We start from the raw sequence: 12,453 nt of genomic DNA on the forward strand, positions 1-12,453 counted from the left end.
GTATTCTTACTATCATCCCAATTTCACAGAAGAAGAAACAGGCTCGTGCAGGTAAACTAAGTCCCGAGGGATACCAGGTTAGGAAGCGGTAGAGCTGGGTAGATACCAGGTGTGTCAGACGGCTGAGCCTGCCTGCTAAGACTATTGCCTCCTCTTTGGACCTGCTCTGCCCGCTTCCCCAGCCAGGTCTCCTGGGCACTAGGAAAAGCCACTAGCAAAGTCCAAGAGGAGCTGTGCCCATGGGGTGGGGTTAGCCAACCCTTAGCTGTGAGGGAAGCAGGGTTGGACAGCTGACCAGGGACAAAGGAATGTCCCCGAGAGAAGTTTCCTGGAATGCGACCTCCAAAATCTAAGCTTTGTCTTTCCATCTCCCCAGGAGAGGATGGTCATATGACCATGGGGACCACAAGATAAAATGCTTTTACCTGCTGGTAAAAATAAAGCAGTGTGGTCCTGTCTTCTTTCAGGCTCTCCATGAAGTCCTCTGGCAGGTAGCGGATTTGAAGGTCATACCTGGGACAGGAAATTCAGACTCGCTGGTTGACACAGGGAAGCTGGTCATGCCAGGAACTGCCCGTGGAGCTCCTGGCCTCCCACTGGGGACTTGCTCCTCTTTCCTTCCTCTGTGGTTGGCTGGAGGACCATGAAGGACAGAGGGGTGGCTGGCCAGCACACGGTGGTCAGTGCTAGTTCTGACTCTCCATCTTCTCCCTCTGATGGTAGCTGTTTACCTTCGGTTCACAGACCAGCCCTTGGCCTGGCTCTCCCTCTTCCCCGCACTTCTGTTCTTCCTTCTCCATAGTGCCAATGGCATCCTGTTTAGGGCCGTGCCTAGATATCTGTCTTGGGATGGGGATGTGCTGTGAGCCCATATTAGCCCTTAGCAAACAGATGCGTTGGACGCTGCAGACGGACCAACCTAAAATGCCACTGCGACGTTCTAGAACATTCTCAGAGGTTGGGAAGTGCTCCAAGAAAGGACCTCCCAGGGTCTCCTCTCACTCCGCACTTACCGCCCCGCCCCCCTCCATGTGAGAGCACAGGGCTCCTCTCCTACCTCCACTCAGCTTCCATGTGTAGACACTCGTACTTGTCCTGCACCTCGCCCACCGTCATCTGCGGGTGCAGCCAGTGGATCTCATCCGACTTCATGTGCTTCAGCCTCAGCCCGTAGCAGTCCGCCAGCTGGATGTTGGGCCCGATCCGCCCGCTCAGCAGGATGGAGGTGATGACCTCCTACAGAGGAGAAGAGAGGGGGCATGGTTCAGGAGTGCCCCTGCTGGGCCCCCACAGTCCTCATGCAGGCCCTGGAGGTGTGATTCTCTAGGGTGGGATTCTGACTTAACGTTGTATTCATCACTGATTCGCTAGCACTTAGTGCAAGGCGTGGTACACAGTAGGCTCTACGTGATGAATGGACAAGTTGGCAAAATGACACAGAGATAGAGGAACTGAGAGGAGACAGGAGAAGCCAAGGGGAAAACGCAGTGAGGCAAAGAACATGGATTCTGTGCTTCTGTATTTCATTCCAACCAAACCAATCAAACCCAGCATCCTCTGTGTAAGAAGGACCCTCTGAATGGTTCCCAATTCAGCCAGCATTACTGAGCGTCTGCAGTAGGCACTTCTGGGCACCGTGCATGCATTGTTTCATTGAATCTGTGCAACACAGGGGAGCAGGTGTCACATCCCCATTTGGCAGATGAGGAAACTGAGGGAGGTCACACAGCTCATTGGAATTAAGCTGGGATTTTGAACCCTGAGCCACTGGACTCTGAGGACTTGTAGTAGACCAAGCTGCTTAATGGGAAGGTGGGCTGGGCAAGATAGAAGGACAGGACTTGCATTAAGGATTAAATGGCACAACTCCCACACAAGAAGCATGGCCACTGGAAATAGAGTGTTGACAAGAAATTAGGTGCTCTCCTTATTCCTGCTTTCTTGACCAGAAGCCAACCTGCCCCACAACCTGATGCCATAGCTTCCTGGCCTAGCGCCAGAGCTGGATTAAGAGGGGGTCCATTGGCAGCTGCCTGGAAACCCATCATCTATAAGGTCCTGTCTAGTTCTGAAATCACATTGGTTTCACTTTAACTCAGGTTTCTCATGTGGTTCCATGCGTAACTGGTGAATCAAGCCCACTCCTGATGGAGCAAAAAGTACCCTCAAAGGCAAATTTAAAAACTCACAAGCACTGTCTAATCTCTGTTGAGTATCTTTGCAACACATGCCACCTAGCCTATATACAACCAGCCCAAAGGCAGGACAATGCAGGGTGGGTTGCTGTCTGATCAGGAAGAACAGTGACCCCGGATTATTTAAATTTTATGTTTCTGTTACATCTCCCAAGAAGTTGTCTAATGTAGTAAATCAAATATAATCAATTCCTTAATTGGAACAAAAAGAAAGGTATACCATTTTTCTTAGGAGAAAATCAGTTTCTTCTTATTTCCACTAATAAAATGTCCAACTCATATTTAGAACACCAAATTCTTCTTCAGCCTGTGCACTCCCATGTCTTAGTCCAGCTCTGCCTCCTGTCAGCCCTCTTTAACTCTATGGAGTGGTGAGGCTGAAAGACTCTAAGCTTGAAAAATCCCTTCCCCGTTAGGAAAGCCAATGCCCATCAGAGAAGTCAAGTATCGCTCTGAGATGGAAAGTGAGGCACAAACTGCAGATGTTAACTGCGGTTAACAAATCAGCACAGGAATCAGAACTTCGGTCCTGGAACGAGGAAGAAGGCTGTGATCAATGGTGCCTACAGTGAGAGCGACACAGACAATAGGAAGAGTTCAAGACTGTGAAGTCGACCAGTTTGTCATTATTTCCACCCATTTCTCTTGCCACTCACCCTCTGTACTTCTCTGTCCACTTGGCCATCCAGAGCCCCCGTGTCAGTTCCATATAGACTCCCAAACTGGAGTCCCAGCCTCTGGTGTTTTTAAACTTAGAGACTTCCCTACCCAAGTTGAAACTTATATAACTGAAGTCTAATTTCCCCAGAACTGGGACCCCTGTGATTATTGAAAGTTTCAAATATATATGAAGAAAACAGAAGTCAGTAGAATAGTATAATAACCCCCCATGTACACATCGCCCAGCTTCAACAATTACTAACATTCTGCCATTCTTGCTTCTTCTACAACACCATCTACTCCCTAACCATCACTCAACTATTATCAATTTTTACAGTTCTTCTTTTACAGTGAAATTTATATTAATTTAAACACGCAAATTTTAGCTATACAATTTGACACATGAATACACCTGTGCAACCCACATACCAATTAAGAGATTTCCAGATCCCCAGAAAGTTCCCTCATATCCCTTTTCAGTCAAACTTCATGCACATTCCCACCTCCAATTCTAGGCAATGATTTTTTCCTCCCACTTTTACTTAGTTTCGCCTGTTGTAGAACTTCCTATAAATGGAATCATTTAGTATATATTTTTCATTCCCCTGTTGCCAAATACCTGGGCTATTTCTCATTTTTGGCTATTGTAAATAAAATTACTATGAACATTAATGTACAAGTCTTTTTGTGTATGTATGTTGTCATTTCCTTTGGACAAATACCTAGGAGAGGAATGACTAGGTCAAAGGAAGATAAGTGTTTAACTTTATAAGAAATTGCCAAGATTATTCTATTTTATATTTCCACTGTGATATATGAGATTTCCATTACACCACCTCCTTACCAACATTTGGTGTTATACAAGTCTTTTTAATATTAGTCATTTTAGTGGGTATGCATAGAATCTCATTGAGCTTTTAATTTGCATCTTCCTGGTACCTAACAACATTGAGCACTTTTTCATCTGCTTATTGACCATTAATATGTCTTCCTTTGTGAAGTACTTGTTTAACTTCTTTGCCCACTTTGTGTTTGGGTGTGAGTGTGTGTGTGTGTGTGTGTGTTTATTGAAGTAGGAGATCCTTATACATTCTAGCTAAAAGTACTTTGTATATGTTTTATGAATATATTCTCTAGGTCTGTATTGTGCCTGTTATTTATTTCCTTAACTGCATCTTTTGATAAAGTCTCATTTATCAAAATGTTCTTTTATGGTTAGTGCTTTTTGCATCCTGTCTAAGAAATCTTTGCCTGCCTCCAAATCATGAAGATATTCTCTTTTCTTTTATAAGCTTCATAGTTTTAACTTTCACCTTTAGCTCTGTGATTGATCTTGAATTAACTTTTGTGTATGGTGTGAGGTAGGGGTCAAAATACATTTTTTTTCTCATAAAGATCTATGGTTATTCAACATTGGTTGTTGACCTTCATTTCCCAATTGAATTATTTTGTTGTCTTTGTCAAAATCAATTGGCCATATAAGTTTAGCTCTATTTCTGGACTCTCAGTTCTGTTCTATTGATCTGTGTCTGCACTATGCCAGCACCACGCTGTCTGCATTACTGTAGCTTTCGAGGAGATCTTGAAGTCAAACAGCGTAAGCCTTCCACCATTTCCTCCCCAAGATTATTGTGCTATTCTGGGTCTCTGCATTTCCATATACATTTTTGAATCGGTTTGTCACTTTCTATTTAAAATGTTTGCTGAATTATGATTGAGACTGTGTTACATCTATAGCTTAGCGAGGGAGAATTGGCATCTTAACAGCACTGAGTCTTCCAATCCTCACACATGGTATATCTTCCCACTTATTTTGCTCGTCTTTAATGTTTGTCAGCAATGATTTGTAGTTTCTAGTGTATACGTTGTACAGGTCTTTTGTTAAATTTATTCCTAATTTATTCTTTTGTTAAATTTATTTGATACTTCTGTAAATTAAAATTAAATTAAATTTTCTATTTTGGTATTCACCCTCTTTGTGGCTCCCTGTTTTCCAAGACTTTCCTCAATCTTCTGGCTACTCTGCCAGCCCCAAGTTCTATCCTCTTACACCTCAAACCTGTAACGCTGCTGCTTTCTGCCCCTCTAGCCCCTCCCAGATTGGAAAGTGCCATTAGGCAAAAGCCACAAATTTGCAGATTTCGTTCTTTTCAGTTCAGCTCTCAAGAGCAGATTTTCCTTCTGCTTTGCTGTGGTCTCTCTCCAGGATCTTCAAGAGAATTTGATTTTTTATTTTGTCCAGATTTTATCATTATTCTATGTGGGAAGATTAGTCCAGCCAAGCTACACCAGTTTTGAAATCTATGTGGTATGTTAATGAACAAATCTGTCTTCTCTGCAGATGGGAGAGGGTTGGGGAGCAGAGAGCTCCCTTCAAGCCACAGGCAGCCATCATGCAACACAGCAATAGCCAGAAGTACAAGCCCTGGTGTCAAACTTCTACAAGTGCTCCATCCACCCACCACCACGTAGCTAGTTTTCCTTGGACGACATATTTAAGCTCTCTGCATTCAGTTTTCTCATCTGTGACATGGAGGAAATAGCAGTGTCTATTTTGAATGGTCTTACGGGGATTAAATTAGATAAAACCCCTTAAGACAGAACTTGGCACAAGGTAAATACTCAAAAAACCTTAGCATTATTTTAACACAGCAATCTCTTATAGATTCTGGTGCTTTTGTAAAAACAAAGAAAGAGTGGAAATACAAAACAAAACTCTGCTTTCCTCTTCTGCTACCTTTTTATCTCCTTTTCTTTTTTCCTTCCCTTGGAGGTGGTGGTTTGCCCAGGGGTCAAATTAGTGAGGCTGAGGGGTTGGCAGTGGCTGCAGAGCCAGGAGCGGATCAAAGGAGGAGGTGGGGCCAGGGGTGGAGAGGTCTAGATTGGTTAGGAAATTGGTTACATACAGGTGGCTTGAGCAAAGGAGTCAATATATTGAGGATAATGGGAAACAGGTCTCTTACTGTTGGAGAAAGTATTTGAAATATAGAGAAAGGAAGAATAGAGAGGAACCTTAGGTGAGGAACTGGAATTAAAAGCATTGGTGAGAGCTCCTGGTGAGAGAGAGAGTGAGAGAGAGAGAGAGAGAGAGAGAGAGAGAGAGAGAGAGAGAGAGGTTTGTTTACTGAGAAAGCCTGGGACCAATGACACCCTGATAGTCAAGTGCATACCAAGCACCCAGTCTTACTTTCCAAACACCCTTCTCCACTAAACGGATCTAGGGTTCCTTGGAGAAATGGCTGATTCCGGGGCTGGGGCAAAGAAGGTACAAGATGAGTCTGGAATATCTTTTTGTGCTAGAAAAAAGGAAGTGTTTAGAGAATGTAGGAGACATATAACAAGGAAACAGTATCAGCTTACAGGGGCTGGCACGGGCCAAGTCTGGGAGAACCTAAGCATTGAAGTCTATAATGGTAGGAATGGATTGCGTCCACTGAATAAAACAGAATCTAGGATAGATAGATAAATAAATGGGGGAGAAGAGGATGCTCTTCTTTCCAGGAGATTGCTAACTAGTAAATGTAGAAGAAAGGTTGGAAACAGAAAACCACCGTTTGGCAACAAACTCAGTGTCGGTTGGTTCATCAATGGATGATAAAACTGGAGGGTGGAGGTCTGATTGGACATTGACACGGTCTTAGCGTATCTCCTTTCAGACACTAATCAAATACAAAGGAAAACCTGGCAGACACAAATGACCAGGTCATCAAAGTCAACATCACCAGCGTTAGAACAAGGTAAACAGGACCTGCCTCCCACCTTGATACACTGAGAAGGGTATAGCATCATTTCTGAGATATCCCTGCCAAGAGTTCGTGATGAGTCTAGTCATGAGACCTGGGTGACGGGTCTCCTCAGAGATTGATAGAATAAAAGGCCTGTACTCTTTCAGACTGAGAAACTCTTCCAGATTGGAGGAGACCAAAGAGATATGACAACGCAATGCAATGTGTGTTCCTGGACCAGACAGGAAAAAGAGACATTGTAGGCACAGCTGGTAAAATCTGAATGGGCTCTATGTTTTGGATGGTAGAGCTGTTTGTAGCAATGGTGATTTCCTGATTTAGATGGTCACAGTATAGCTCCGTAGAAGAGTGTCCTTGTGTGGGGAAATAAACACTGGAGTCTTTTCAGTGATGGAGCAGTATTGCTGCCACTTGCTTTCAAATAATTCAGAAAGAGAATAATGATAGTGGGCATACTGTATGTGTGTTTATCAAGAGATAGAGCTACTACATACGGCAAATGGTACATTTGAACAATTGGGGAATCTGGGTGAAGGTGATATGGGAGTTCTTTGGACTGTTTTTTCAACTTTTTTTTATAAGTTTGAAATAATTTCAAAATGAAGAGAGATTCTGGTGAGGGAGACTCCCAGCCAAATGAGAAGTAATTTTTGCCAGGCTAGATGGGGCTTTTCAGCTTCTCTTCCACTCAGAGCCTCTGAGAGGGGCCTGACTGAATCCAGCTCTTTGCTCTGTGGTTTGTGAAACTCTCCAGGGCATAATTTATGCAAAATTTTTTCTAGGTTTCCTGCTAAAAAGCAACCAATTTCTGTTGTAGGGATGTTGGGATAAGGTTAACTCTAGATCCTTGGGGTGGAAATGCATTAAGACACTCTTCATCCAACAGATTTTCAAAGGAAGATTGATTTCAGTTTCAGGTAAGGAAGAACCTGGGGATTTTCTAAACATGAAATGCATTCTTGGGAGGCTGCCTGGTACTGAACGGACTTTTTATTGGGTTGCAGGGGAGCTTCCTCCTGGAGAAGCAAACCTGAAGTTCCTGGGGAGCTGGAGCTTTACCAAATGGCTACTCCACCCACCATCGCCATCACCCTGCTGGTTACTGATGACAGGATGTTGTATAGGAAAGAACTTGGCTGGTCTTGTCCTTGCTTCTGGGAAGGGAGCCTCTGAATGCTTGGAATTTCCTAAGCGATAAGAGTGCCTTTATTGTTCCTGATGGGTACCTTGGACCAAACCTCACCACCGAGGTTTATGGTGATGAGGTAACTCATGGTGGGCCCTTAGGTAGTCTCAGGATGGGGGCTCGGCCTTGTTGGAAAGATCAACCATGTGGTTAGAGGTTTGGAGCTTTGAGTCACATGATATCAGCCTGGCCTCCAGGGAGACAAGGAGGGCTGGATATTGAGTCAAATTACATGGTCAATGACCCAATCAATCAACAATCAATCAATCAATCAATTATGTCTACATCACTAAACGCCAATAAAAACTCTAGACACTGAAGCTGGGGGAAGCTACCTGGTTGGTAATGCTAGCTGGAGGGTGACATGTCCTAAGAACACAGAAACTTCATGGTTGGGACCCTCCTAGAACTCACCCTATGTGTCTCCTCATTTGGCTGGTTCCTATTTGTATCATTTATAATAAAATTTTAATTGTCCTGAGTTTTGTGAGTCATTCTAGCAAATTTTGAAACTGAGGTAGTGGGAAGCCCTAAATTTGTAGCCAGTTGGTCAGAAGTGTGGGTGGCCTGGGAACTCTGAGGAAGGGTGTCTTGTGGAGGACTGTGCCCTCAACCTGTGAAGTCTGTGGTAGCTCCCCAATTGCACTGGGTCAGAACTGCACTGCAAAGTGTGTCCATCCTCCAGGCATACCTGGGGAGAGACAAAGTTGACAACCACAGGTGACATACAAAGAGCACTAACTTTGGGGTCACCCAAGCCCAGGCTGTGAACCCCGTTCTGACACGTACTTCTAGTAGGATGACAAGCTCCCCGAGCCACAGCCTCCTTCCTGCTGTTCCCTGCCCTTGTCCTGTGAAGTTGCAGACGGTTCCTTCATTCCAACCATCAGCAACTATCTATGACGTATGCGTTCTGCAAAGTGTAGCAGGAGCCCCAGAGCTCACACAGAGCCCCCGCCTCAAGAAGCTTCTATTCAGGGGGTGAGAGGAGGAAAGCAGCTTAAGTGGTGGGGGCCCCAGAGTGGGCTGGGAAATCAGTTTAAAAGAAAAAACGTTGAGGTTTTACATGATCTCCCCGTGGAGGCTTCTGCATCAGCCCTGGCTTTCCCTCACCCTTCATCGCCTCTTCTCTCATATTCACACAGCTTCTCACGCAAATGGTGGGAGCAGCAAAACCAGCCCTCCGCCCACGGCTCACGATTTGTCATTAATGAGTTCCATATTTCTTTCTCTATGAATAAATCACTTTTAAAAACAACAGTATAAGATATTTACCTACTCACAAAATTGCCATATGTAACATGACAGAAAAGAAAAAAAAAGCTGTCTTCATTTTATCAATTGTTATTTAGCTAAGCCCAGGATTCTATTTTGCTACAGGAAAAACCTTTCCTTCCACCCACGTTGAGGGCTACTGAAAAGCAGGCCCCCGGACAGACAGCCCATGGCTCACAGCTTCTGAGGCTTTCTTGCAAACAGTGGGGTTTCTATGGCTTTTCTTCCTGCTTGGCTGACGTTGATTTATTGGCTTTATCAAATAGCGTGAAGACCCCAAACTGCCTTCACCTCTCTCCCTATTCTCTGGTATTTCCTCTTGCCGGCCAGAAACAAAGAAGGAACAGGACTAGATGCTTGTCCCCAAGCCCAGAACAATTTATTTCCAAAGAGAAAAAGGTCACCCAAGCAATTAATTACTCAATCCACTTTCTCACTCTTTTGTTGGAACAGAGCCACATTTTTTTTTTTTTTTTTTTTTGCGGTACGCGGGCCTCTCACTGATGTGGCCTCTCCCGCTGCGGAGCACAGGCTCCGGACGCGCAGGCTCAGCGGCCATGGCTCACGGGCCCAGCCGCTCCGCGGCATGTGGGATCTTCCCGGACCGGGGCACGAACCCGCGTCCCCTCCATCGGCAGGCGGACTCTCAACCACTGTGCCACCAGGGAAGCCCCTGAGTCACATTTTTTAAATCTGAAATTGATTTTTGTATATAGCGTGAGGTATGGCTGAAAATGAATTTGATTTCAGCAGGATAGCTAACATTCAGGGCCTATATGTGTGGGACTGTTTCTTGCCTCTTTCTCTGTTGCTTTGATCTAATAGTCCTTGTACCTTGGTCACATTTTATAACTTCTGTAGTAATCTCTGTATTCTCGTGATTTTCTCAGGTTCACCTAATTTTTCTTTTTATAAAATACCTAAGCTTTTTGGTTTTTCTCGCTTGAGCTTATGAAACATACTTCATGTTAGTCGCTGGGTTTTTAGGAACAGCCTGACAGCTGTATCCCCCACTCCCTCCCCCAGAAGTGCCTGCACCTTGCCTGAGGTCACACCCCTTACTGGGGGCAGCCTGTATCCACTGACTGGTTACACTGGGGGTTTAAAGGCCCTGTCCTTTCATCCTAATTTGGAACAGCTCTGCTGGGCCATCCCAGCTCCCGTGCTCCCTGTGATGCGGCCGTGTCACAGCCCAACTTTTCTCTCTGCCCATTCCTGCCCTGTCATTCCCTGCAGGTGAGGTTCACGGGGGCTTACTGATGCTTCCTGCCTGCAAAGGGCATCTCGGGGTCTGCTTCGCGGGAGCCCATCTGAGGATCTGGCCTTCATTTGTTTTCCAGGCTTGATTTGACTCACCCTCTTTACTCTTTGGTTTATGAAGGCAAAATGCTCCTCTTTTTAAAAATGATGGAACTTAAAATTTTAATAACTTGAAGTCTTAGTTTTATAAAGTCCTGCTTAAATTCTCTTTAAAAAGATATCCCTTTGAGATGGAAGGCAAATTTAAACAGGTGACTTTTGTCACTGGGTCCTCATTTCTATGTGATGAGATCCAGACTCTTTAGCGTGAGGCATAAAAGGCCCTATGGAATTTTCCTCTGTATGTTTTTTCCAGCCTCATCTCCCACGCTCACCCATGATGCACTCTAAGTGCCCGCCTCCCAGGACTACTCTCTTTCTTCTCCAAGCCCAGCATGTCCCACCTGGAGGACACCTGGTGCCCTCCCCTCCTGTCCTCCCCCTCGCTTAGCTGCAAGTTATCCTTTTTAAGGCCCATTAGCACTGTGAGGTCCCCTGGGAATCCCTCCCTGACTTGCCTAGACAGGGTTTGTTTCCGCCCCTGGGTTCCCAAAGAAGTTTGCACACACATCTTACAAGATGCTGTTATGGGTTGAATTTTGTCTCCCCCAAAAGGTAGGTTGAAATCCTAACCACCAGTACCTTAGAATGTGACCTTATTTGGAAACAGGGTCTTTACAGACTAAACAAGTTAAAATGAGGTAGTTAAGGCGGGCCCTAATCCAATATGACTGACGTCTTTATAAAAAAGGGAAATTCGGACACAGAGGGAGGCATGTACACAGGGAGAATGCCATGTAAAGATGGGGGATTTGAGTTATACCTCTATGAGCCCAGGAGCACTAATGATTGCCAGCAACCCGCCGGAGGCTAGGAAGATGCAAGGAAATATTGTTCTCCTACAGGTTTCAGAGGGACCATGGCCCTGCCGACACCTTGATCTTGGACTTCTAGCCTCCAGGTCTGTGATACAATGAATTTTTGTTGTTCTGAGTCACCCCATTTGTGATACTTTGTTATAGCAGCCCTAAGAAATGAATACAGACATTTACCAATTAGAACTAAGACAATTACTGATGTTTGCCTTTTTAACCTCTCAAATGCAAGGTCAAAAGCCAAACCTTAGAAACAATATTACCCTCTACAAGCCCAGTCCCTGGCCCAAAGCAGATCCTCAAATACCTGAGGAATGAATGAATGATTAAATGAATAGGAGCCAGCTCTCTGGATAACAAGTTGGGGTTATGAGGGACAGTGACCCACATTCAAAAATGTTCAAGAGATCAGGAGTGTGGTGATTAATGACATCACCAAGGCTTTGGCGTCTACTGGATCTGGCCAAGACTGTGTGGTCGTGGCCGTGTCACTTAATCTCCATTCCCTCACCTGTAAAATGGGGAACATATCTCTTCCATCGTGAGATTTTTGGGTGGGATTGGATAAGATAACATGTGATGTAAATAAAAGGAGCAGATATAAAATTATAAACATGTGACACTGCCCCCCTCCATTATCTAAGGAGGTTTCCATGTACCACGCAACTCTTGAACTTCCATCGTGTGAACTTGGTAATGGGGGAGCGTGAAGCAGAGAGGTTCCAATCCAGTTGAACTTGACTTACACACTGGAAGAAGCAAAAAGTGACTGAGGGAAAAAAAAAGAATGGATTTTGCCATGAGCAATAGAGGGGAGAACTATAACAGCCTTCGTGGACTAGATTTCAGGAATTTTTAAAAATGCAAGTAAAGATATTTTTGGACGGGAGCCAACCCTATTGGATATTAAGAAATGGCAATAAAAATTTTAAGAAAATTTTCTGTTTATCTTGAAAGTGATCCCTCAATGATATTTTTCCCCAAAGAGATTTCAGTAAAGATTTAAATTGATTTCCAATTAGTTTTACATGACAGACTAATAGTTTTTTGGAAATGTGATACCACTGAGACTGGCTTCAAGGGAAAAGCAAGCTGGCCAGGTTTATGTGGGTTCCAGACACGTAAAGAGCTTAGCCTAATGGTAGCACACAGTAAGTGCTAAATAAATGCTGGCCATGGTCATGATGGGTGGACAAAGAAGAAAGGATAAGCATGGC

At 44.5% G+C, this 12,453-nt stretch overlaps 1 protein-coding gene across 6 annotated transcripts in view; it reads right to left on the bottom strand.

Annotated features, from left to right (window-relative positions):
* PTK2B (protein tyrosine kinase 2 beta) overlaps positions 1–12,453 on the bottom strand; it is a 140,035-nt gene that overhangs the window by 35,739 nt on the left and 91,843 nt on the right. For all 6 annotated transcript variants that reach the window (XM_022595006.3, XM_022595005.2, XM_022595004.2 and 3 more), the window contains 2 exons: positions 1,058–1,236; positions 426–513 (listed from right to left, as the gene is read on the bottom strand). In XM_022595006.3, the coding sequence (XP_022450714.1) occupies positions 426–513; positions 1,058–1,236 (267 nt within the window). The remainder of the gene's footprint in view (positions 1–425; positions 514–1,057; positions 1,237–12,453) is intronic.

Source organism: Delphinapterus leucas, chromosome 6 (assembly GCF_059928025.1).
Source record: "Delphinapterus leucas isolate spDelLeu-1000000601 "Yukka" chromosome 6, BTC_Dleu_Yukka2, whole genome shotgun sequence".
Classification (NCBI taxonomy): domain Eukaryota; kingdom Metazoa; phylum Chordata; class Mammalia; order Artiodactyla; family Monodontidae; genus Delphinapterus; species Delphinapterus leucas.